This window comes from Macrobrachium nipponense, chromosome 36 (genome assembly GCF_015104395.2).
Source record: "Macrobrachium nipponense isolate FS-2020 chromosome 36, ASM1510439v2, whole genome shotgun sequence".
In the NCBI taxonomy this organism is placed as follows: Eukaryota; Metazoa; Arthropoda; class Malacostraca; order Decapoda; family Palaemonidae; genus Macrobrachium; species Macrobrachium nipponense.
In genome coordinates, this window is record NC_087220.1 from 63,270,344 (window position 1) to 63,292,633 (window position 22,290).

General features: G+C 38.1%; 1 protein-coding gene across 1 annotated transcript; it reads right to left on the reverse strand.

Annotated features, from left to right (window-relative positions):
• Positions 1-1,018: 1,018 nt before the first annotated feature.
• LOC135203783 (AKT-interacting protein-like) lies at positions 1,019-17,934 on the reverse strand. The gene is given in 9 exon segments (XM_064233756.1): positions 1,019-2,202; positions 5,303-5,471; positions 5,947-6,137; positions 7,217-7,317; positions 8,534-8,598; positions 9,616-9,749; positions 11,762-11,848; positions 11,850-11,912; positions 16,691-17,934. Coding segments are annotated over 9 exon segments (954 nt in total). The 5' UTR covers positions 16,736-17,934; the 3' UTR covers positions 1,019-2,103.
• Between the last annotated feature and the right edge of the window lie 4,356 nt (positions 17,935-22,290).

Here is a 22,290-nt window from a genome sequence, read left to right on the forward strand (position 1 = left end):
TCTTGGCATACCACCTCGGTGGCTGCGAGTTCAATTCTCAGGCATTCCATTAAGGTGTAAGAGATGTGTATTTCTGGTGATAGAAGTTCACTCTCGACGTGGTTTGCAAGTCACATAAAGTTGTTGGTCCCGTTGCTGAATAACCACTAGTTCCGTGCAATGTGAAAACACCATACAAACAAACAATCAAAGTAGGGTAAATATCAAATGCCTGGAATGATGAAAGATGATGTCAGTTCCTAGTTATTGTCTGGATAGTTTAAGCCAGAGGAAATGATAAAATAAAGGACTGTTGGAGGCATTTGTACTAAGACTCAAGAAATGAATTCAGTTCCATCATAGGACGAACAGCAGCAAAAAATTGCTGAAGAATAGGCAGAGAAGAATGATTGAAGTCCAGCCAATGCCAGTTTGGCATCATTCAGAGTATGGAATTACTTTGTAAAAGGGATATGTTATTAAATCATATAATTGTGGATGGATCTTAAGAAAGCATTTGACATAGTACCAAGACAAGCATTTAGATAGTAGGTACATTATTAAAGCACAAGAGGGCAGCAATATCTTTTAGCATGTGATTGTACAGTGTCAAAATGCAAATCTACAGCAAAGACAGTCCAGTATATCAGGAGAATCTCGGATAATTGTTGGTGTCTATCAAGGATCAGCACCAAGTCCTGTACTATCATCTAGGTAATGGAGGCAACTACAAGGAGCACTGAAAGAGGTTTTATTACAAAACACTGAGATTCAGGCTGGGGTATGGTGGGAAGATTATTATTAGAAATTAAGTTGCTGATAGAAGTCTTGAGATCTCCATCTGGAAAAGACAGATCTCTAGAAATTTGAAGGTTTGGCCTCGTCTGAGCAAGAGGGGACATGCAGTCTGTCAGAAAGGTAGGATAAGGAAGTAGCTGGATTACATCATGACTGGTGACGAAGACCAGAAAACACTGGAAAAACCATGAATGAAGACCTGAACTAGATGGGAATTCTAAAGGGAAATGAAAGATGCCTCCTTTGTTAATCATTTTATTTACATATCATACAAAAACATCTTAAAATGGAAAATGGATGCCAATTAGCGACGTAAAAACACGAAGTTGAACAATATAAAACTTTGCATAGACTTAAGGACTATAGGTGTATGTAGGATACTCTAAAAACTTTCAGGTAGATGGAATTTCAACCTAAAATTATGTGACTGAGCTGTCAGGTGTAGAATCTCAGGACTAGCATTCCTTTTTTTTTATTTTTTCCTTTACACTTGTGCCACAGAAAACAAGATGGGCCTATGACACAACATCTATCACAATTGTAGTACTGGACAAAGTAGTGTGTGTTGGAGGGATTCTTTATTTTGAACTTGCATATTACTGTTATGGAAGGTTAACTCCTTTCCCAATGAAATGGGAGTCACTGCTTAAAACCTGAAGATAACCGAATACTGTATATTAAAATTTCCGTGACCTACAGTGTGTTGTATACTTACATTAAGTACATGGTAATTAATTTTTTCACAAGACTAAAAATATGTAATTTTATAAAATCATATAAAAGCTATAACTAACCATGGGACCTCAGTTAAATAAGAAAAAAACTAGGATTATCTATGTTTAGAGGAGAGTGATATACTTTTTGTTCTCTGGCTGTGGACTGAGAGTATATATCCTAGGTACTGTTCAGTCACTACTGGTCTTAAATTTTCCTAAGACATTGAGAAAATACGGTTGAGAAAAATAAAGGGCAAATTTATCTCTCATCACAAACTCGCTACAGGGAGTAATTCTGCCAACAGTCACGTCAGATTACAATAATAATGAAAAAATAAGCACCAATTTCCTGATGCCTCACAAACACAAGACTACCCACAGCAAATATTATTGCATCATTTCAGTCCATTTGCACTTCGAAACAATCAGAAATGGCAAGCAAGTGCCACAGGGGTCTTTAACTTTCACAGGGCATTCACGTTCTAGATATCTGGAGTATGCAACACGGGCACCTGGTGGCTAAAAGGGTTTACTTTCAAACTGAAGCAGAACTCAAATTCAGCATTACTATGGTATTATGACAGGAATACCAGCCTTGTTATGGGGTCTGTCAAGAGGCGGACTTGGAAAAGATTTGCATGGTACCAGGCTTGACCCACGACAAGCCATTGTTGCCATTTCCTTCTTTGAGAGAGCTCTCATTTTCATTCTGAAATAAAAAAGAAAATAAATATTTTCATCAATACAGAACATGTGAAATATCAATATCACACATATATAAATTACAATATAACTACTCATTCTGCTTTCAAGGAAAGAAGCAATTAACATAGTAGTCGCAATGTACGTATTTGCCAGAAATGTCAAATTATTAGTTACACCCATAAAGGTGGCCTAGTCTCACGTTTTCCCTTCCCATTCACGTGTCGTCCAAGAACTTCGAAGTTTTATCATGAGTGCAAGCACTTGTTTCTTTCCATCCACACTTTCAGCAACTTTGTGCATGTGACACCTGCATTAGTATACTTTTCTATCAAGGGTACAATAATCATTATGATTAAACTCTTGACAATTAGGTAAACATCAGATCAGAAAGTCTGTTGTTTACGCTAGAGATGATTTCCAATTCTGAAATGTATAAAACAAACCTAAAGTACACCTGTGGATAACATTTAAGGTGGTACATCTGCTTTTCATACAAGCTTGATACACTATGCTGTATTTTTTTCATGAGTATATTTTGGCATTATTAGATTATCTTGTCTCCACAACCTAAAGTACTTTGTTAACATATGGCGATTCATAAACTCAAAATCCTGTATGACATAGTGTATTTTAAGGGCCATTTTTGGTGGCAGTTTTCCCAGAAATTCTTATCCCTCTCAAAGCTAGATATCCAGATTTGATAAAAGCAGGAATGATTTAAAAATATTTTGAGGAGAAATCCTATTTGGCAATCTTCCATGCATTTTTTTTTTAAAAACCATCAGTATTACTTTTACTGCCTATGCCTCTTGAATGAATGTGTCAATATCCATTGTGTTGAGGTGCCATGAAGTCACACTGACTTTGCTACACATTTGTGTAACAATCTTCTTGGTAGTGTTATGGATGTTTATGAAGCTGTCAGTCTTCCTTACCGTAAAAGACCTGTCCTGGCTTGTTCCCTATTGTGTTATCATTGCTAAAGTTCCAGTGACTGACCTAAGCTCCCAAAGGTACAGATTCCAAAGTGGTGGTCAGAAGCTAGGATGCCAAGCTCGTGCATCTTTGTGTAATAAGCACATACATGCTGAACAGATGAAAAAAATTTGCCAGGCCATAAGACATTAAATCATACTCTTGATTCTGTTTCATCATTATTGCAATGCTTAGGTTAAGCCGTGCTTTGTCACTTGAATGGTTTGATATATGGGCCACTGAAACTACCTCTAGCCTTTTCCTCTGAAAAGTAAGGTCACCTGTTATGACACAAAACTTGCCCCAAAGTGACGTTCATATCATCAAAACAAGAGGAAACACCATGATATGGTGTGTTCCTGTCCCAGATCACTGTGCTAAAGACTTCCTTTGTGGGATCCTATCAACAGGTCAAACTTGGTTTTTCCCTTGTATCAAGGTACTCTATGACTTAGATTATGAATATTTTTTAGTATTATTACTAGTGAACCTATGCCATCAAAGTTAAGGTGATAAAGGAGATGGTTGAGAAAACAATTTCCAACCTTTCTTAATAACGAAATTATGCAAGACAGTTGAAATGTCATGGCCTGGGCCTTACACAGCATCCAACAGCTCACACCAAGACAACTTCATTCTGCTTATTTTTACAGGGATCAATGATGAGAAATGCTGGTTTTGGGCTGGATGACAGCATATCTGAAGGGGAATTAATTACCAGCAGACTATTATTTTAAAAAAATATGGATTTACACAGCATTTTAAATAGTATAGCTATTAGAACCTAGATAAGAAGGAGATCTATTTTTGATGTCAGACAAGCCAGGTGTCATTCACTTTAGGGTGGGGACAGATTTCCCCTAATTTATGGTTGTCACCTTCCCCATACAGAAATTACCTTTGAGATGTGTTAGTATGCCTCGCTGCATTGCAATAAAATTCATATAATTATTAAACTAGGTTCAATCAAACTTGGGGTGTTTTAAAATAGTGTCTCATTGCTTCAAAACAGAGCAGATGCCTGTTTTAGAAACCTGGACTAAAACTAACTATAACAGCTGCAACCAGAATTACTCGTATGGTTAAGGAAGTCTTAAGATTTGGCAGCCACAGTGTTGAAATATCAATGGTTTAGAATGCCACAACTCCTGGCACAAGAACCAAGAATAGTGCAATTGAAAGCCAGGAAGTATCATGGCAGCAGTTCAGGGAATTATGAGGAGAACATGTTTTTTGGTAGATGGAAGATGGATGTATAAAAGTCCAAACCTACTTCAGTAAATGCAAGAGATAAAACTGCAAACTCTTATTTGTTAATGAAAAATAAGAGGGAGTTGACTAACCGAGCATCTAATTAATAAGGCATCGTAAATAAACCAAAATTAGGCCAAGAATTTTGGCCAACAGATAAAAAGCAGTGATGTCTTATTGACATAAATTTGCTTTAGAATACCAAATTGAAAAGAAATTTGTATTTTCCTAACATACGAACCTACACTTTCACAGAAAATATCCAGAAGGCCAAGTGTATGGAGACTTACAGACTGGCAACTCCCAATCAATCAAAAATTGTCATGGGGAATAAACCTATGAGATCACTCAGCTGTCCCACTTGGCAAGCAACAAAAACCTAGCATGGTTATAATTCTTTGTGTCAATATTAATGAAGTCTAAGGTCACTTCTTCCGTTAACAACCTTAGGGAATCCTGAAAATCTGCACATATTTGCTCTCAAATTTCCACCCAAAAATGCCAATAAAGTGGGTGCACAATTAGGGAATGCAAATACATTAACAGTACGTCAAAGTACTTCAAACTTACATTCCAGCCAGTCTAAAAGTGACTGAATTGAAATAAGCGGGATCTTTTTGTCACATATCTCTGTCCTGCACCATTTTTGTATTACAATACTCTCTTCATCTTGGCATATTTAAAAATGTCTAATGCTGTACTTTCTTTTTCTGTATCTTCTGTCACAATTTCTCTGAATGAAGAAATTTAATCACTTACAACCTAAACTACATTCCAGTCGCTGAATGTTATATCCTAAAAAAAAAAAAAAAAAAAAAAAGCCTTTTTATTACAAAAGGTACATAATGTATTGTTCTGTATTTGCAGTTTGTACTCACTCGTTCCTTTTTGAGCTCTTCGCGGACTTGATCGTGAATGGCAGGCTGATACGGAGAAAATACGATTGCATGTGGATCATCTGTTGTAGGAGGTTCATATACTCTAATTTTGCTATTTTCTACGCACTCTCGAACACGCAGTAAAAACATTTCGTTGTCACTGTCGTACCTGCAATGATACAATTATGTATAAAGGATTTCTGTAAAAATGTATGAAATACTCTGTAAAAATGTATGAAATACTGTGTAATGTATAGAAGACAAACTAATCATGGATTGTCTGATGCCACTGCAACATCAGTGTACATTTTTTCTGTACTTTGTGTAGATCCTAATTCTGAGTTGTCTAAATATTACTGAATGCTCTGAAAATAAATAATCCTGATGATTCCCATTTGAGCTGCGAATATAAGGACTGTTAATTCTCATGATTTTCAAAGCCTTCTACAAAACTAAACAACAATTAATATGTAACTTGCTTTGCTGCCATAAACATAAAATGTCCTCAGCATAAACAATTACTCAGAAAAATGCCCTATGATCAGCTAGAACTCCTTTTGAGTACCTGTGTAATGAAGCATGTTATGCAAGAAATGCACAAACAATTTCTTGTCATATTTAAAGTAAACATTATAAGCACTTACAATACTGCTGCTTCAGGATTGAGTGGATGGCTGGTTTCAATTTTGTAAAAACATCTTCTGACATAGAGCAGCACATGCCACAGGTGATTCACGTTTCTCCGCCACTTGTTGGCGAAGCCTCGTTTAATATCGAGCTCTCGTGTTTCTGGGTTGATGAGGGGGTGAAATACAGGGGTCTCAAATATTACGGTCTGAAAAATTGGATGTTGTTATATACAGAGCAACATATTAGTTCAACAGAAAGGCTTCTATAATATACAGTGTTTAGGCTAACAATTATTTTTAAGCCTGAAGATCTCAATCTGTATGCATTGTAATTCATCATAAATTTTACCCGTGAAGAAAATTGGACTGTATTTACCAAATATATTTAAATAATCTATTAAGTTCACCAATGTTGGTTTAAAACAGGGAACTGCTGTATATTAAAATTAGTATATTAAAATGAGACTTGTGCTCATGTTAAAGAGGGTCCAAATTTTGTCTGAACTTATGGTTAAAGCAAAACTATTTGTATAGAGAATATCATATGTGTAATGGGTAATTACCCATCTTGCTTTCTAACACAAGTAAGACAATCAAGGAGACTTGCTAATAAATCAAAACACCAACAGAGTATGTCATGTATAACATAACCCACAAAAAAAGTCTATGAAATATTTATGCAACAAAAACTGGCAGAAAGTTGAAATACTTATGAAAGGCCTGAGAACATATAAAAGCTATCTGACATAACTATTAAAAAAAAAATTTCTATGCAATAAAGCCTGGATACTGATAGAATATATCCCCATGCAGATTAGTTCTGTATTATTAGGCAAGATAGTTTTTAATTTTGTATTCACCAATTCAACTCCTGACCAATCTGAATGTAACTTGAAGAAGCAGAGTATATTGTACTGTCTACAAAATTAAATTACTGAAGGCTAACTGTTATGAGCTTCAAGTTGAACTCCTCCCCTCCCCAATTTCATGAGTACAGAAATAAATAGTAGAAACATTCTGGCTAAATATATTAGTAGCACATTACTGACATACTACAAAACAGATATATATTGCTTTGTTTTTAAGAAATAAAACTACATTTGCTGTAAACTTTAACTCGGTACCTATACGGTTACACATATTACACAAAATATCTGCACAGGAATACATACTGCAATTAAGGCTACCAGTGACATGGATCATCAACCACACTTGCAAAATAGAGGTTACCAATAAAAAGAAATTTCAATCATAACTTTAATTAAAAGTAAGAAAGAAAGCTTACTGGCACATCTCCATCAGGATAATTTTCTGGGATATGAAGATTGAAGCGGAAAACTCCCTCTTGGTAGCTCCCCTGGCGTATGAATATGACTCCGAACCACACTGCAAATATCATATGTTTCAGAATACAGGTATCTTTGGCAAGGAAGAAGATACAATTACTCAGATGAGTAAGCCGACATCCTTGTAAAACCTAATCCCAATTACAACTAAAATGATAAGCTAAAGGTAATGGGATTTGCATCAATTAGATATAAGTACAGTAGTTGTAGACTGAAAGAGTGAAGCCTGTACTCCAATCCTGGCATTAAGAGGACCATGAAAAACAAAAAAGTAGATTGTGGTACAATAAGTTCACTAGTTGAGATGGTAGGAACTGGTACCATACAAGATCCACCTCTACAAAAATAAATTAGGGACAGTACACAAAAGTGAAACATTCTAAGAAGGAACATTAGTAGTAGTAATTACATTTTTATTTCCTTGATTTAGCTGATGCATTGTAAAAGCTGCCATGTTTCAAATGAGTCACAATATCATACACTACTGTCTACTGCAACCTTGAATGTCTGCATTTGTGTTAGGCATACATCACAGTCCCTGTATTCTAACTTCTCTTTGTACGGGGGTCGTGACTACCTTGTGCAATGTAAGGCACACTGTTGGCAGTAATAAAAGTCTAGTGTGTGAAATAAGTGGTCGGAGTAAACTATACCCTGTATTATTGATGCAACAAAGTTAATATCTGCAAGGCAGCGTCTGGTCTCTCTAGTTCATTATATAAGACTGCAAAATTCTTGTGTGATAATCAGTTACTTTTTGCTACACTTATACAATGTAATCATGAAATACAATTTAATAAGTGAATGTATAGACTTCTTGACATAAACATGGGTCCTTTTCCAATAGGATTCCCTGAAAATTTTTCCATAGAAAGGATGTAAGGTAGTCCCTGGCTTACGATGGGGGTTCCATTCTCGAGATGTGTCGTAAGCCGAAAATCGTTGTACGCCAGAAATTGTAAAAATCCTACGAAAACCTTACTTTTAATGCTTTGGGTGTATTAAAAACTATGTAAACTGCATTCTTATTGCACTTTTCATAAAAACTTCAAATATCGATTATTTTGCATTTTGTGGAGTCATATTTCTTCCGTCAGACCAGCGGTGTAACCCTGGAAATAGCTTCTGATGAATATGATTGAAAAGTGCCGTAACCTCGGAACATTGCAAGCCAGGGACTGCCTGTATTAGTTTTTCCTGAAATTAAGCAGTTTATTCTACCTTATCTGAAATGGACAGAAAAAAAAGATACTTACCAAGACAAGATTTGCCTGATGGCACAACATACACCCCAGAGACTTGCTGTTTCTGCAAGAGGTTACTGCAAGAGATAAATTGGACCATGTGAGGAAAATGTGCACAATCTAAGGAAAACTATGTGCAAGGGTAACTAGATACAGTTTCAAGATACACAAGTGGTCTTCTAAATTACATTAACTCGACAAGGCACTTGTGAGCGAGGTCTTAAAAATTTGAACAATTTTTACCAATTGGATTTTCTTCAAGTGAAAGTTGGAATTATTACAACTGATGTCATTACGAGGCTTAGGCTAAATATAAAGTAGTACATTTTTAAGAATAGAATGGAAAATTATTTGCCTAAAGGAAATAGCAAAGAAACTTTGGAATGAAGTGAAAATTCATCTTATCGAGGAGGAACAAAATTAGGATAAATGAAAATGGATCATGAAGGAATTGATGAACCATCAAACTGCACAAAACCAATTGGTACCTCTGAAAATTGTCTAAGTTACAGGAAATGTAAAAACAAAATGAATACGTTTAAGAACGAAATTATAAATAAATTATTGGCAAAATACATTGCACCATTACAAAGTTAATAATGTTACTTTAGTTCCCATTATCAAAGCCAGATGTACAAAATGCCTTAAAATTCTGAACAATTTCCCAAAGAATAAAAGGGTTTCTGAAATGAATAACAACTTGAAGGAAGTACCCTGGCTTTAAACCCTATTAGATTAAATGTACGTCGATATTAGTTAAATGTATCAAGATGTACCAGGTATAGGAAGAAATTTTTAGTGGTATTAATCACGAGAATATGAAATAGCAGTGTGGGGGGAGGGGCGGGGGTTTGTGGGATAGATACAATAGACAATGCCATAAAACCTACTAGGACTAAAGACATTATATATCTATAAGGACAAATGCACTTGGATATGAATAAGGGAAGATAGGTCTACACCTCAAAGAATTACTTTATTTAGACGAACAGAGAGGGGGTGTAGGGGTGGGTATGGGTAGTCGGGGATAATTGAGAAAGTGAAGGGATAGGGCAATGGATGGTCAGGGAGGACATGGCTTCAAAGTCACTCACTACTCGGCCAGCAGAGTGTATTCCAGGAAGTAAGGGGTGTAGGAATGATTGCCCTTGGGCGTCGAGGTTCGCCGATCTATCATCTTGGCTGCCATAGATAGCTGTTGGTCCATGTCGGGGACAGAGGGCAGCACCTGCAAGAATGGCCGGATTTAGAATTGGTTGTCTGCAAGAATAGTACATTATGTATGTCTTACATGTAGTATATAATGCCACATTAGGGAAACAATTTGGTAAACAGTTGTTGGCTTTCTTTTACAACGATGGGATATTTGTTTACATTAAAATAAATCCGAATGTGTTTTGAATAAGGATGGAATATTTGCAAACAAAGGATTCAGTGACTGACAGATTTGACAACTCTATATAGTACATGTTAATATTTTGAATTTTTTTTTAACAACTTTTAAGCGAGTTTAAATTGTTTACGAAGTTGATACGACTCTTTGACAATAAGTATGTAATGTTTGTTTGTTTGTATGGTGTTTTTACGTTGCATGGAATCAGCGGTTATTCAGCAACGGGACCAACGGCTTTACGTGACTTCCGCACCACGTCCAGAGAACTTCTATCACCAGAAATACACTCTCTCACTCCTCAATGGAATGGCCGAGAATCGAACTCGCGACCACCGAGGTGGGACGGCAACACCATACCAACCACGCCACTGAGGCACTATAAGTATGTAATGGACCTAAAAATTCTTCGTTGAATATGTTTAATGGCTTCCTTTGATATCAAAGATTTATATGAAAAGATAGATATTTAAATCGAAAAAAACAGCCAATATTTGTGCTATTTGGTTACACACACACACAACTGATTGATTCTTTTGGGTGGCTTTAATCAAAGTTTTCTTTTTTCATAAAAAAACTTTTAGTCATAATGATGAGTTCCTCAATGAAATCTTTATCAGGGTTATTTTTATTGAAAAAAAAACTAAGTCTAATCGGGGCAGAAATGGAGAGTACTTTTGGGGAAAGATCAACTATGACAGATTGTATATGACTTTTAATACCAGAACTGTAAGAACGATTTCAGACAAAAAAAGAAAAGAAATAATAAAAAACGGAATGGGACAATATGAAAATGCATTCAAAAAAGGACTTGGTGTAGAGAATATTCATTGCAATGATTTCACAGACACCAAATAGAGTTTGCAACACAACCCAGAACAGGTTCTAATAATGAATGAGAGAGAGAGAGAGAGGTGTTCAAAAGGCTAACCTTCCTAAAGAGAACTGCATTCACAGCAAGACCCTAGAAACAGATCGCCTACCTAGGCATGCATCTCCTTCGTGAAGAATGCAAGGTCATCAAAATCATGCAATGGTCTTCCTGGTATAAACTCTCGAAAAGAGAGAGAAAGAAGAAGGGGGGAAGTGTCTACACCCCCTTTAACGAATATACTTTTCTCTAATACTTAGAAGGAAAAATAAGCCTCTTTAGTCGGAAAAAATGTTAGGTATATCTTAGTTTAACCAGACCACTGAGCTGATTACCTGCTCTCCTAGGGCTGTGCCCGAAGGATTAGAGATTTTTTACGCGGCTAGGAACCAACTGGTTACCTAGCAACGGGACCTACAGGTTGTTGTGGGATCCGAACCACGTTATATCGAGAAATGAATTTCGAAATCACCTGGAATAAATTCCTCTGATTCCACATTGGCACAGCGGGGAAGCGAACTCGCAACTACCGAATCGGTAAGCGAGCACGTAACCCACTCGTCCAACGAGGAAAATTGTATGGAGAATCTATAGGCGGGATGTGAATTCAAATGATTACTGCTGGTGGCAAAGGTCACCAATCCGCGGACTGGTGATGTCCATAGTGTATGAGTGGGGATAGGCTGGCTTGGCGGGTGCTACGGCATTTTCTACGGGTTGTCAAGTGTGATATTTCCGATTGAGTTAGTCACGATTTTTCATACTCAGTTTTTTTGCTTCTTATAACATTAATTACATTAAAGTGTATATTTATTAATGAAAGTCAAATATGTCCAGTTTTTCCAAAGTTACTACCTTCATATATAACTGTTCTAATGCACAAAAGTTAAATTATTTTTTTCTTAATAATAGTAAAACCAAAACACAGAGAAAGGAACAGAATTCAAGACTCAGCCTTGCCTCGTTAGAACCTTCTTACCTTCCGCAAGCTACCCCGCATGGATCCTCCCCTTGTAAGACCTCCGCCATTGCTGTTGGCCATAACGCTGCCACCGCTCCCTCCTCCTTCCTCCACCTCCACCTCCTCCTCCTCCTCCACCTCCATCTGCTGGGCCCCCACTATCACTCAACTGAGGAAGAGAGAAACAAAATAATTAGTTACACGCTCAGATTAGTAACAACGAAAAAGGGTAAACCCACCTTTTATAAACGTTTTTAAGTCAACATTTACTAACTGGCAACATTAAGATTTTTAAGTCAACATTTACTAACTGGCAACTTGAACATTTTCAAGCAAATATTTACTAACTGGCAACAACACTTTTGCTTAAAGTCAACATTTACTGTGAACTATATCCTTTTTTAAGTCAATATTTGCTTACTGTTCTTGTCGAAATTTATTAACTGTCAATTATACCCTTTTTTTAAGACGATATTTATTAACTGTCAACAATAACTTGTTTTTTAAGTCGATACTAACTGTCAACTGTATCCTTTTAAAGTCAATATTTACCAACTAGTAACTATAAGCTTTTTTTTTAAAGTCGATACTTTCAAATATATATTTTTAACAAGCCAATATTTACTGACTGGCAACTACCTCACCTGTAATTGCCAACTTCAGCAATCCAGGAAATTGTAAAATTTGAATGGACATTTTTTCAGTTAAACAAAATTAAACTTTAATATACTGTTAAAAAAATACGTGACGGAGCGCACACACAAGACCAAAATCGTGGCTATCCAGATGATCACATCTGACCCCAAAAAAAGTGAAATAATATAAAAAATCACGTTTCGCCGATAACTGACGAAATCCTGCAAGTGAAAGTAAATGCGGTTAGATTATGCAAAGTATATTAAAATTTTTAAGAACAATACCAGCCATTAATATAAGAACAGTTGCACTGATTGTTACTGAATTTAGTCTACTTTCTTGAAGGCTATAGATCTGATACGGGGCAAAGATTACACCGAGCTGTATTGCACACAAAAGACTCGAGTGTTATAGTGGAGAGAAAAGAAACGTGTTAAGGACGAAGAGAGAAACGGAGAGAATAGATGAATGAGGAGAATAAATCACGCAGAAGAGAAAAAGTAAAATGAGGAATAAATGCGAGAGACAAAAGTGAGAAAAGAGATATTAGTGAGAGACAGAGGGAATAGACGAAGAGGAGAATAAATCAAGCAAACTAGAATACGTAAAATGAGGAATAAATTAGAGACAAAAGTGAGAGAAGAGAGACATTAGTCAGAGACAGAGAGAATAGACGAATGAGGAGAATAACTCACGCAGAAGAGAATATGTAAAATGAGGAATAAATGTGAGAGACAAAAGTGAGAGAGAAAGAGACAATAGTGAGAGACAGAGAATACACGAATGAGGAGAATAACTCACGCAGAAGAGAGCGAGTAAAATGAGGAATAAATGAAAGAGGCATAAGTGACAGAGAAAAGAGACAGAAATAAGAATATGAGAGAGATATATATATATATAAAACGTAACTAGAGACGACAAAATGACACGAAAGATAATAAAGAAGCCACAGAAATGAGACAACGGGAAGAGGAAACGAACGCGAAAGAGAGTCAAGGAGAGAGAGAGAGAGAGAGTGTCTGACTTGCTGCAAAAGGAAACGGCCTGTTACTGACTCCAAGCCTTGTCTTCCGCTTAGATTCGAGCGCGCAAGCGCGCGCACACACATTCTGATTCATCTTTTGAAACGATGGATCCCCATACATGAAGATAATTATATTTTGACATATATTATTCAGGGAAGAGGGTAATGTATAACAAGAATATTTCTTTTATACGGAATTAGAATTTTATATTTATTTCATTTAGAAAATATCTCGCTTTTCATAAATTACTACATTTTATATTACTAGTAATCACCAAAACAGTTTCAACGAAAGGCAATGTGGCAAAATCATATGCAAAATCAATTATTTCTCTCTCTCTCTCTCTCTCTCTCCTTCTCTCTCCTCTCCTCCTCTTCTCTCTCTCTCCTCCCTCTCTCTCTCGTCTCCTCTCTCTCTCTCTCTCGTCTCTCTCTCTCTCTTCTCTCTCTCTGTCAGTACGTCGAAATTTCTGATATATAAAACTATTCCAAAACGACTGATCAGAATCAAGTGATATGACGACATTCAAAATAAATTATGAATTTTGATTCATATAATTTTATACAAAGTAAACACGAATTACACACACATTATATAGTAATATATATATATATATATATATATATATATATATATATATATATATATATATATATATATATATATATATATATATATATATATATATATATATATATATATATATACATTAAACCTGAAAGAATATGATACCGCGGGTTTAATGCAAAACGCACGGTGAGTGACGGGCTCGTTATGTTGATCGACGCTCCCGAAGAAATGGGGGAAGGGGGGGGAAGAGAGACGATGGATAGGCAGCAATGACTCAGGGGAAAAGTGGGAATGGGGAGGGAGGGAGAGAGAGAGAGAAGAGAATTATATAGATCCGACTTTCCTCAAACACCAAGATTCATTAGTGGAAAATCTTTGGAATTCATGACCTCGATATATCAATTTTGAATAATTTGTCAGTGCCCTCTCCTTCTTCTCTCCTCTCCTCTTATCTCTCTTCTCTCCCTCTCTCTCTCCCTCCTTTCCTATTTCTCGAATCCTTTTCCTCTTTGCCTCGGGTCTCTCTCTCGTCCTCTCTCCTCTCATCTTCTCTTCTGGTTCCAATTTAAATTTCTTCCTAACTTAAAACCAAACATTGGATTTTTTGGATTTCCTCAAATCTCTCCATTTAAATTTCTTCGCTACTTAAAACACAATGGAATTTATTTTGGATTTCTCAATCTCTCCATATATAATTTTCCATCCTTTTCATATTTCAAGTCATCTCTCTCTCTCTCTCTCTCTCTCTCTCTCCTTTCTCTAGGAAAAGCTAAGGCGATATTCGACATCATCAGAAAGCCCTGGTGGTATTTGGAAGTTCTATAAATAAACAAACGGAGTTTCAAGCCATATCTCCACAAGAGGAAGTTGACAGATAAGGTATACAGAAAAGGCAGCAGCTTGTGTGAACAGCCATTCTCTCTCTCTCTCTCTCTCTCTCTCTCTCTCTCTCTCTCAAGACTTCTGAAAAGGAAATACCTTTCTGCACGCCATTTAAGGATGATCCTCGTAGAGAGAGAGAGAGAGAGGTTTTTGTCCATTCTTTCAATATTGTCAATTTAGATACTGCAAAAATCCAAGACATATATGAGCGGGCAATAGAGAGAGAGAGAGAGAGAGAGAGAGAGAGAGAGAGAGAGAGAGAGAGAGAGAGAGATGACATCCTTAATAAACCCTTCAAAATATTCCTCGTCACATCGACGATGATTGCCAAAGTGAACAATCTGGCAAAGTCCGTGACAACACCGTGAGTTCCCCAGATCTTCCAATCTGGATTCTCGGTCGTTGCCTTTAAGACTCGTAAGAATTCGACCTTACAAGTTAGACATGTGGCGTCTCTGGAATCCTACGAATAAAGTGTTCCTCCTTACGCCCGTTTCGTGGTAAAATAAACATTAAATAAACAGTACAAGAGTGTAAAAAGTGAATATACAGTTTAAAAATAAATAAGCATATGACATATCAAAGAAGAACTTACCTTTGGTTGAGAAAACTTGGACCGTACTTCCATAAAATAAAGTAATTATTATATATATATATATATATATATAGATAAATATATATATATATATATATATATATATAATATATATACATATAATATAAAATTAAAATCTTGATAGATAGTACTTACATTCTCCTACAGTGCAAAAGCCACATAGCGACAAGAGTTAGACGTCTAAGTGATTTGACGTAATACGCCCTCGACACCTGGTCATTTAACCTAGCAAGTATTTTTTTTTTCTTTTTTATATTTAGTTTCTTATCTCCACTAACACGAGGTATTTCAATCTTCAAATTATATTTTTGCAGAAGCTACTGTGTAGTCATGTTAAATTTAACTTTCAAAAGTGTATTTAGTGATGTGTAATTTTTTTAAACTTAACAGACAATTTCGACACTCGATCTTCGAGACACGAAATCTCACAGAATTAACCGACGCTCATTTTGACACCCGTTACTTTCGACGACACATCTGCGGGCACATGTGCCACTCCACATCTGCTGAAATATATACAATTTTACTACTCTGGCACTTGGAGAGGTTCGGCTTTTCATGAACTCTTGAAAACCTTGCGTACATACCTGATAATAATCTGTCAGTGACTACAATGTGATGAATGCCTGTATAATATTCAAGTATATACTACTTACGTCAGTAATGAAGAGACCTCAGAGAGAGAGAGAGAGAGAGAGAGAGAGAGAGAGAGAGCGAGAGAGGAGACGTAGGAAGGCGAGAGGAGAGCAAAAGAGAAGCATGATGATGGGGGGATGAGAGAGAGAGAAGAGCGACGTGAGAGAGGCGCGATGAGAGGAGAGAGAGAAATATATCTAGATTATTTCACAGTTACAGAGAGAGAAAATCTCTAGATTATTTCAGTTACAGAGAGAGAGAGAGAGAGAGAGAGAGAGAGAGAGAGAGAGAGAGAGAGAGAGAGAATCACTTACTCTAACATTAGCTAGCTTCCTTACCTTGATTTATCCAAAGAACACCCACATCACTCCCACATACACATACACACACACCCACCCAATGAAGGTGGGGTAAGGACTTCCACAGTGCCCCTAACAGCTAAAACAAGAACGGCCCTTGTGGAAGTAAACCACCTGCTGAAGGGAGTGATTGTGGGGGAAGGAAGGACAGAGAACGATACAGAACGATAACGAGGGGAAGTAGAGAGAGAGAGGACACTATGAGGACTTCCAAACCACAGACCTGATCCTTATTTTTGGGGGCCCAGCAGCAACACATGGTCTTCATAGGGGCCACCACTACTCAACCCAGAGCACCAAGCCGCCCACCACCTGGGGAACGGGCCACACCTGCCAGAGGAGGAGGAGGAGGAGGGGGCCACCCCCACCATCCCAAGTGGCCCCAGGGGGAGGACCTCCTTTTCCTGGAGCGCCCCCCTTCTCTCTCTCTCTCTCACTCACTCTTCTGTTCTCAGTGCCTTCAAAAGGCCCCTGAAGCACGCACGACGGACGAACTAGGACCTAACGCATCCAAACGGCGCTTCGGATGAACACTGAAGGAGGCACTGACGACGACGACGACGCCGTCGAAGAGAGGCACCAACCGTCGGCGAGAGAGGACCTCGTCGTCTGGCGAGGGCCACGCGTGTGAACCTCTCTCGCCAACGAGGCAGGGGGGGGGGGGGGGGTGACGAGGATAAGGGAGTGTTCGGGGATGGTGGTAGGTAGTGGTGCTACTTGACTTCGTAATTCCTCGGGTTTCCCTTCGGTTCCCGTGTTGCTCCTTGAGTGTGGTCCCTGCTACTTAAGAAGCTTCCCTTTTCGATCTCCTTCGGGTTTCTCTGTGGTTCGTTTACGGTCCCTGAGGGGATGCCCTTATCTTTGCCCCTGATTTCGTCTTGGATATCACACGGGTTTCCTGAGGTAAGAGGGCAGCTCAAACTCCTTAGGTTCCACTGAGGTCAGAGGACGGCTAAAGGGGTTCCCTTAAGTTTCCCCTGAGGTAAGAGGGATTCCCCTACTTTTCCCCTCAGGTAAGAACACGCCTAATGACCAAGTAGGTGGCGACGCAAGCCACCACGACGCCAGTCAAGGGAAAAAAAAAAGACGCAGTCAACCAGCTGATAATCGAGTGGAACCAACTCAGTCGAAGTCTTGTCCTTGGCTGAGTCAGCGGTTCTACCCAGGCGGGGTCTGTTGGCGTCTACCGTCCTCTTCCCTCTGTTAGTCTCCTGTTCCCCTCTTTTCTGCCGTCTTTCCGTCACTCCTCTCTTCGTAAACGCCCTCCTCAGCCACGCCTGATATACTGGACCTCTCTCCTGCCACCTGTAAGTCTACGATCCACCCTCATGGTCAAGAAGAGGATAGTCCGGTTTCGATCTTCATTTTGAAAGGATGTTTTTGGATTTTTTTTATGATAAACGTTTTATTTTTTAGCTTTTATTTGTTATTAATGTTTTTATCACATTCACTGCAAGATGAAGATGCTTTTTATTCAGATGAAAGGGTCAGGTTTTTCGCCGTCAATCATTTTTAGAAGATTGAGTAACTAATAATTTTAAGTACTTTCATATGCTGTGCGATTCAACATTAAATATCTTGGTAAAAAATACAGGACTGTACAAATAAACAGCGACAAAAATACAAATAATAACAATTGTTAATCAATGTAAAACATAAATGAATAACAATTAAAATAATCGCGATAAAAACAAAAAAAAATTATTAAAAATTATTTTCAGTAAAAAGAAAATATTTTGCACACAAACCAACGCAGTGAGTTATTATACCTTTCAGAAATAATCGAATAAGACTGGGTGCACCCATTAAATAGTTTTGCTTCAAAATTATAGATTGAAATCACACAACCCATTTTTATACTCGAGAGATCCCTTTGAATTATATGATCAATAAACGTTGCACGAACTGTAATTCCCACATCGATAAAACTATCTGATAAACACATACAAACACAGTGTTATAAATATATATATATATATATATATATATATATATATATATATATATATATATATATATATATATATATATATATAGATCTAATATATATAAATGAAAATGATCATAATGTTTCCTCCCTGTCCATTCCCATTCTTCTCTCTCTGTCAATCTCTCTGTCTCTCTCTACTCTCTCTCTCTCTCTCTCTCGTCTCTCTCTCTCATCTCTCTCTCCCTTCCCAATTCCCCCGTTTCATCCAACTCCTCCTTTCTTCCGAAAGCACTTCATTCAGGCCCCCCTCCATCCCCCCCCCCCTCCCCCCCTTCCTCCCAGTTGTAAGCACCGAGCGCTTCTAATACATTATTCAAGACAGCCAGTCTCATAATGAATGGTTCAAGCACCCACTGTACGGTGTAGATGGAGCACCCCTTTCCCGTGTTTGCATTCCCCTGTCAAGGGAAAAAGGGGGAGAGAAGCAGGAAGTTAAACAAGCAGGTGACGTTTGAGAGAGAGAGAGAGAGAGAGAGAGAGAGAGAGAGAGATTCAATTAAATGCCTTTCTTCTTACTGGTTCTAAAGCAAGCTATTTTGATATATGAGATTCTTGGAACCATACACTTCTCTATTCTAGTCACGATCATCACAATCGACTGCCGACCAGGTACATCATAACAACACACACACACACACACACACACACACACACACACACACACACATATATATATATATATATATATATATATATATATATATATATATATTATATATATGTGTGTGTGTGTGTGTGTGTGTGACCAGATGAATATAAAGTCGTATCAAGTTGGATACATAAAGAAGACTAAATTAATATAAAGAAAGACTGAGGAGAAGTGACCACCATCTCTCTCTCTCTCTCTATCTCTCTCTCTCTCATATCTCCTCTCTCTCTCTCTCTCAAACATTAGGCAGGCGCATCATACATAAATAAAAAAAAAAATCCAACATGACAAATATTATAATGCGATTCGCCAACATGAACATCTGATTTTTTTTGGCAGAACGTGACATCATTACATTTGTTATGTTTACACCGTTATTCAACCTTCCTCTTATCCTCCTCTTCTTGGACTCGCCTTCAAAGAGAGAGAGAGAGAGAGAGAGAGAGAGAGAGAGAGAGATATTACGGCACAATGTCAACACCCTCTCATAAGCCCGGCATGCAAAAAGCTTGTCCTATAAAAAAGTCTAAACAAGCCTATAGTACAAGGAGAGTGGGAGGAGAGATGTAGAGGGGAGAGGAGAGAGGGGGAAGGGGGAGGGGTGTCATAGGCCCACAGGTATTATTTAGGCCTAAGAGAAGTGTGATGATTATACCAGATGCTGTCATGCCGCGCAGATATGGCTGAAAAATATAGCGCGCCTGCGGGAATGCTACGATGCTCTTTGTACGATTAACGGGAATAATTACGATAACAAAAGCAGCTTAAAAAAAAAAAGAATAAAAAATCCCACCTCCCCTCACATTCCTTTCCTATCTCTCCCAAAATCTAACCACTTGTCGCCAGTCAAAAGGACCACCTTTGTTAGATTTTTCGTAAGGATCCCGGGCAAGTCTTTGTGTAATCATACAAACAAACAAACGGAATCAAGTACAAAAGACTCCCGGGGTTGAAGTAATCAATGATGGAGTCCTCGGTTACACTAGGTTCCTACGGTCTGTTGCAAATTTTCTTTATTTAACCTTTGACCTCTAGGAAGCATCCCAGGTCCCTCTACCCCCCACAACGCCAATGACCTTCCCCTCATCTCAAAAGGTGGTTAACGTAGGCATATATGCTTCAGTAACATCTAATAATATTACAGTTACATCCTATACTATGAGGTCTCGCTGTTATTTTATGGCGCCTTTAAGGGAGAGAATCCTATGAATATCTTACGAACGGTTTCACCCCCGTTGGGATGTGAGAATGACCTGGTGCATATTTTGTCGGTGCGACGACTACTCGAGGTCGGATATTTTTAATACCTTCCATTTTTTTCCTCCCAAATCTTTAAACCATAACAAACGATTAGCCTGACTAAGTTCATAATTTACCGCTTCGGCCAACAGAGCTGTTGAGTTGAATATAGAATTTTGGCCAAAGGACAACCACTGGGACCTATGAGGTCATTCAGCGCTGAAAAGGAAATTGCAAGTAATAGGTTTGAAAGGTGTAACAGGAGGAAAACCTCAAAGCGGCTGCAACTATGAATCAATTGGTAGGAGAGGGTGGAAAGTAAGATGGAAGAAAGAGAATATGAAAGGAGGTATAGTAGAAAGAACGAAAGTGGTTGCAGCTAGGGCACGCTGCAGAGAACCTTAAGTAATGCTTACAGTAGGCCAACAGAGAATTACTGGATTAAAACAGTATTCTATATATAGAATAAACCCTTTAAATACTTTCTAATACTTAACCAAACTCATATGCATTTGAAAATTTTTCTAATAGTCATAAATAAACAGAGTACTCACAAAGTATCTATCACAAGTAAACCAGCTCTAGAAGTACTTAAAAAATTCTCAAAGTAACCCCCAAAAAATAAGCCTTAAAACACTAATTAAAACTGTCTACCACCCACGCTTCATCGAGACAGTCGAAGAACAGAAGTAAGGGAGAAGGATACAAGATTGGTAATAAGGGAGGGGAGAAAGAGGAAGGAAGAGGTCTTATTAAGAGCCTCCTCTTCGCCGTCGTCGTCCTCCTCCTCAGCTGTTATCTGATATCCCTTGAGACGCAAAACCGACTTCGAAACGTCAGAAAGAAAGTCTACTATAGCGTCTCCAACGAACTGTGAAAACGTGAAAGACCTGGAACTCTCTCTCTCTCTCTCTCTCTCTCTCTCTCTCTCACACACACACAGGGCCATCTTCAAGAGATCTCTCCTTTGACAAGAGAAGAGTTAGTTACTGTGTCTGAGCTGATCGAAGCTTCCAAGCTGAAAAACACTGTGTTTTTCAAGCCACATGAGGATACTGTCTTTCAAGTTCAGAGACATTTGAGGATACTGCCTTTACAAATTTCAGAGACATTTGAGGATACTGCCTTTACAAAGTTCAGAGACATTTGAGGATACTGTCTTTACAAAGTTCAGAGACATTTGAGGATACTGCCTTTACAAAGTTCAGAGACATTTGAGGATACTGTCTTTACAAAGTTCAGAGACATTTGAGGATACTGTCTTTCAAAGTTCAGAGCCATTTTGAGGATACTGTCTTTCAAAGTTCAGAGCCATTTGAGGATACTGTCTTTCAAAGTTCAGAGCCATTTTGAGGATACTGTCTTTCAAAGTTCAGAGCCATTTTGAGGATACTGTCTTTCAAAGTTCAGAGCCATTTTGAGGATACTGTCTTTCAAAGTTCAGAGCCATTTTGAGGAAATTACTTTTCAGTCCAGAGCCATTTTGTTGGATACGTCTTTCAAAGTTCAGAGCCATTTTGAGGATACTGTCTTTCAAAGTTCAGAGCCACTTGAGGATACTGTCTTTCAAGTTCAGAGCCTTACGAAGCTGAAGGCGCTTTCTTGAAACACGCACCGATGCTGGAACTCACTCACAGCTGAGGTCTACGAGCCACGGACCTTGCGAATGCGAGCGAAGTGCTCTACCGCAGAGCAATGACAGATAACTCCATCTCACACCCTTTCTCCTCGGAAAGGGCGGCTCTACGAATGTAACTTACGGGAAGGCGGGACCTTTTGGACAAAAGAAATGAAGACGAAATTGCATAACAAAGATCCAACTCAAAGCAGTTGTGATTGGTGTGACTCGAGAGAGAGCCTCGCTCTTTTGTTTCCGAGTGTACCGTCTCTTGCGACGTCACTCTCGTGCGTGGTGGTGCTCTTGTGTGTGGAAAGAAAAGCGTTG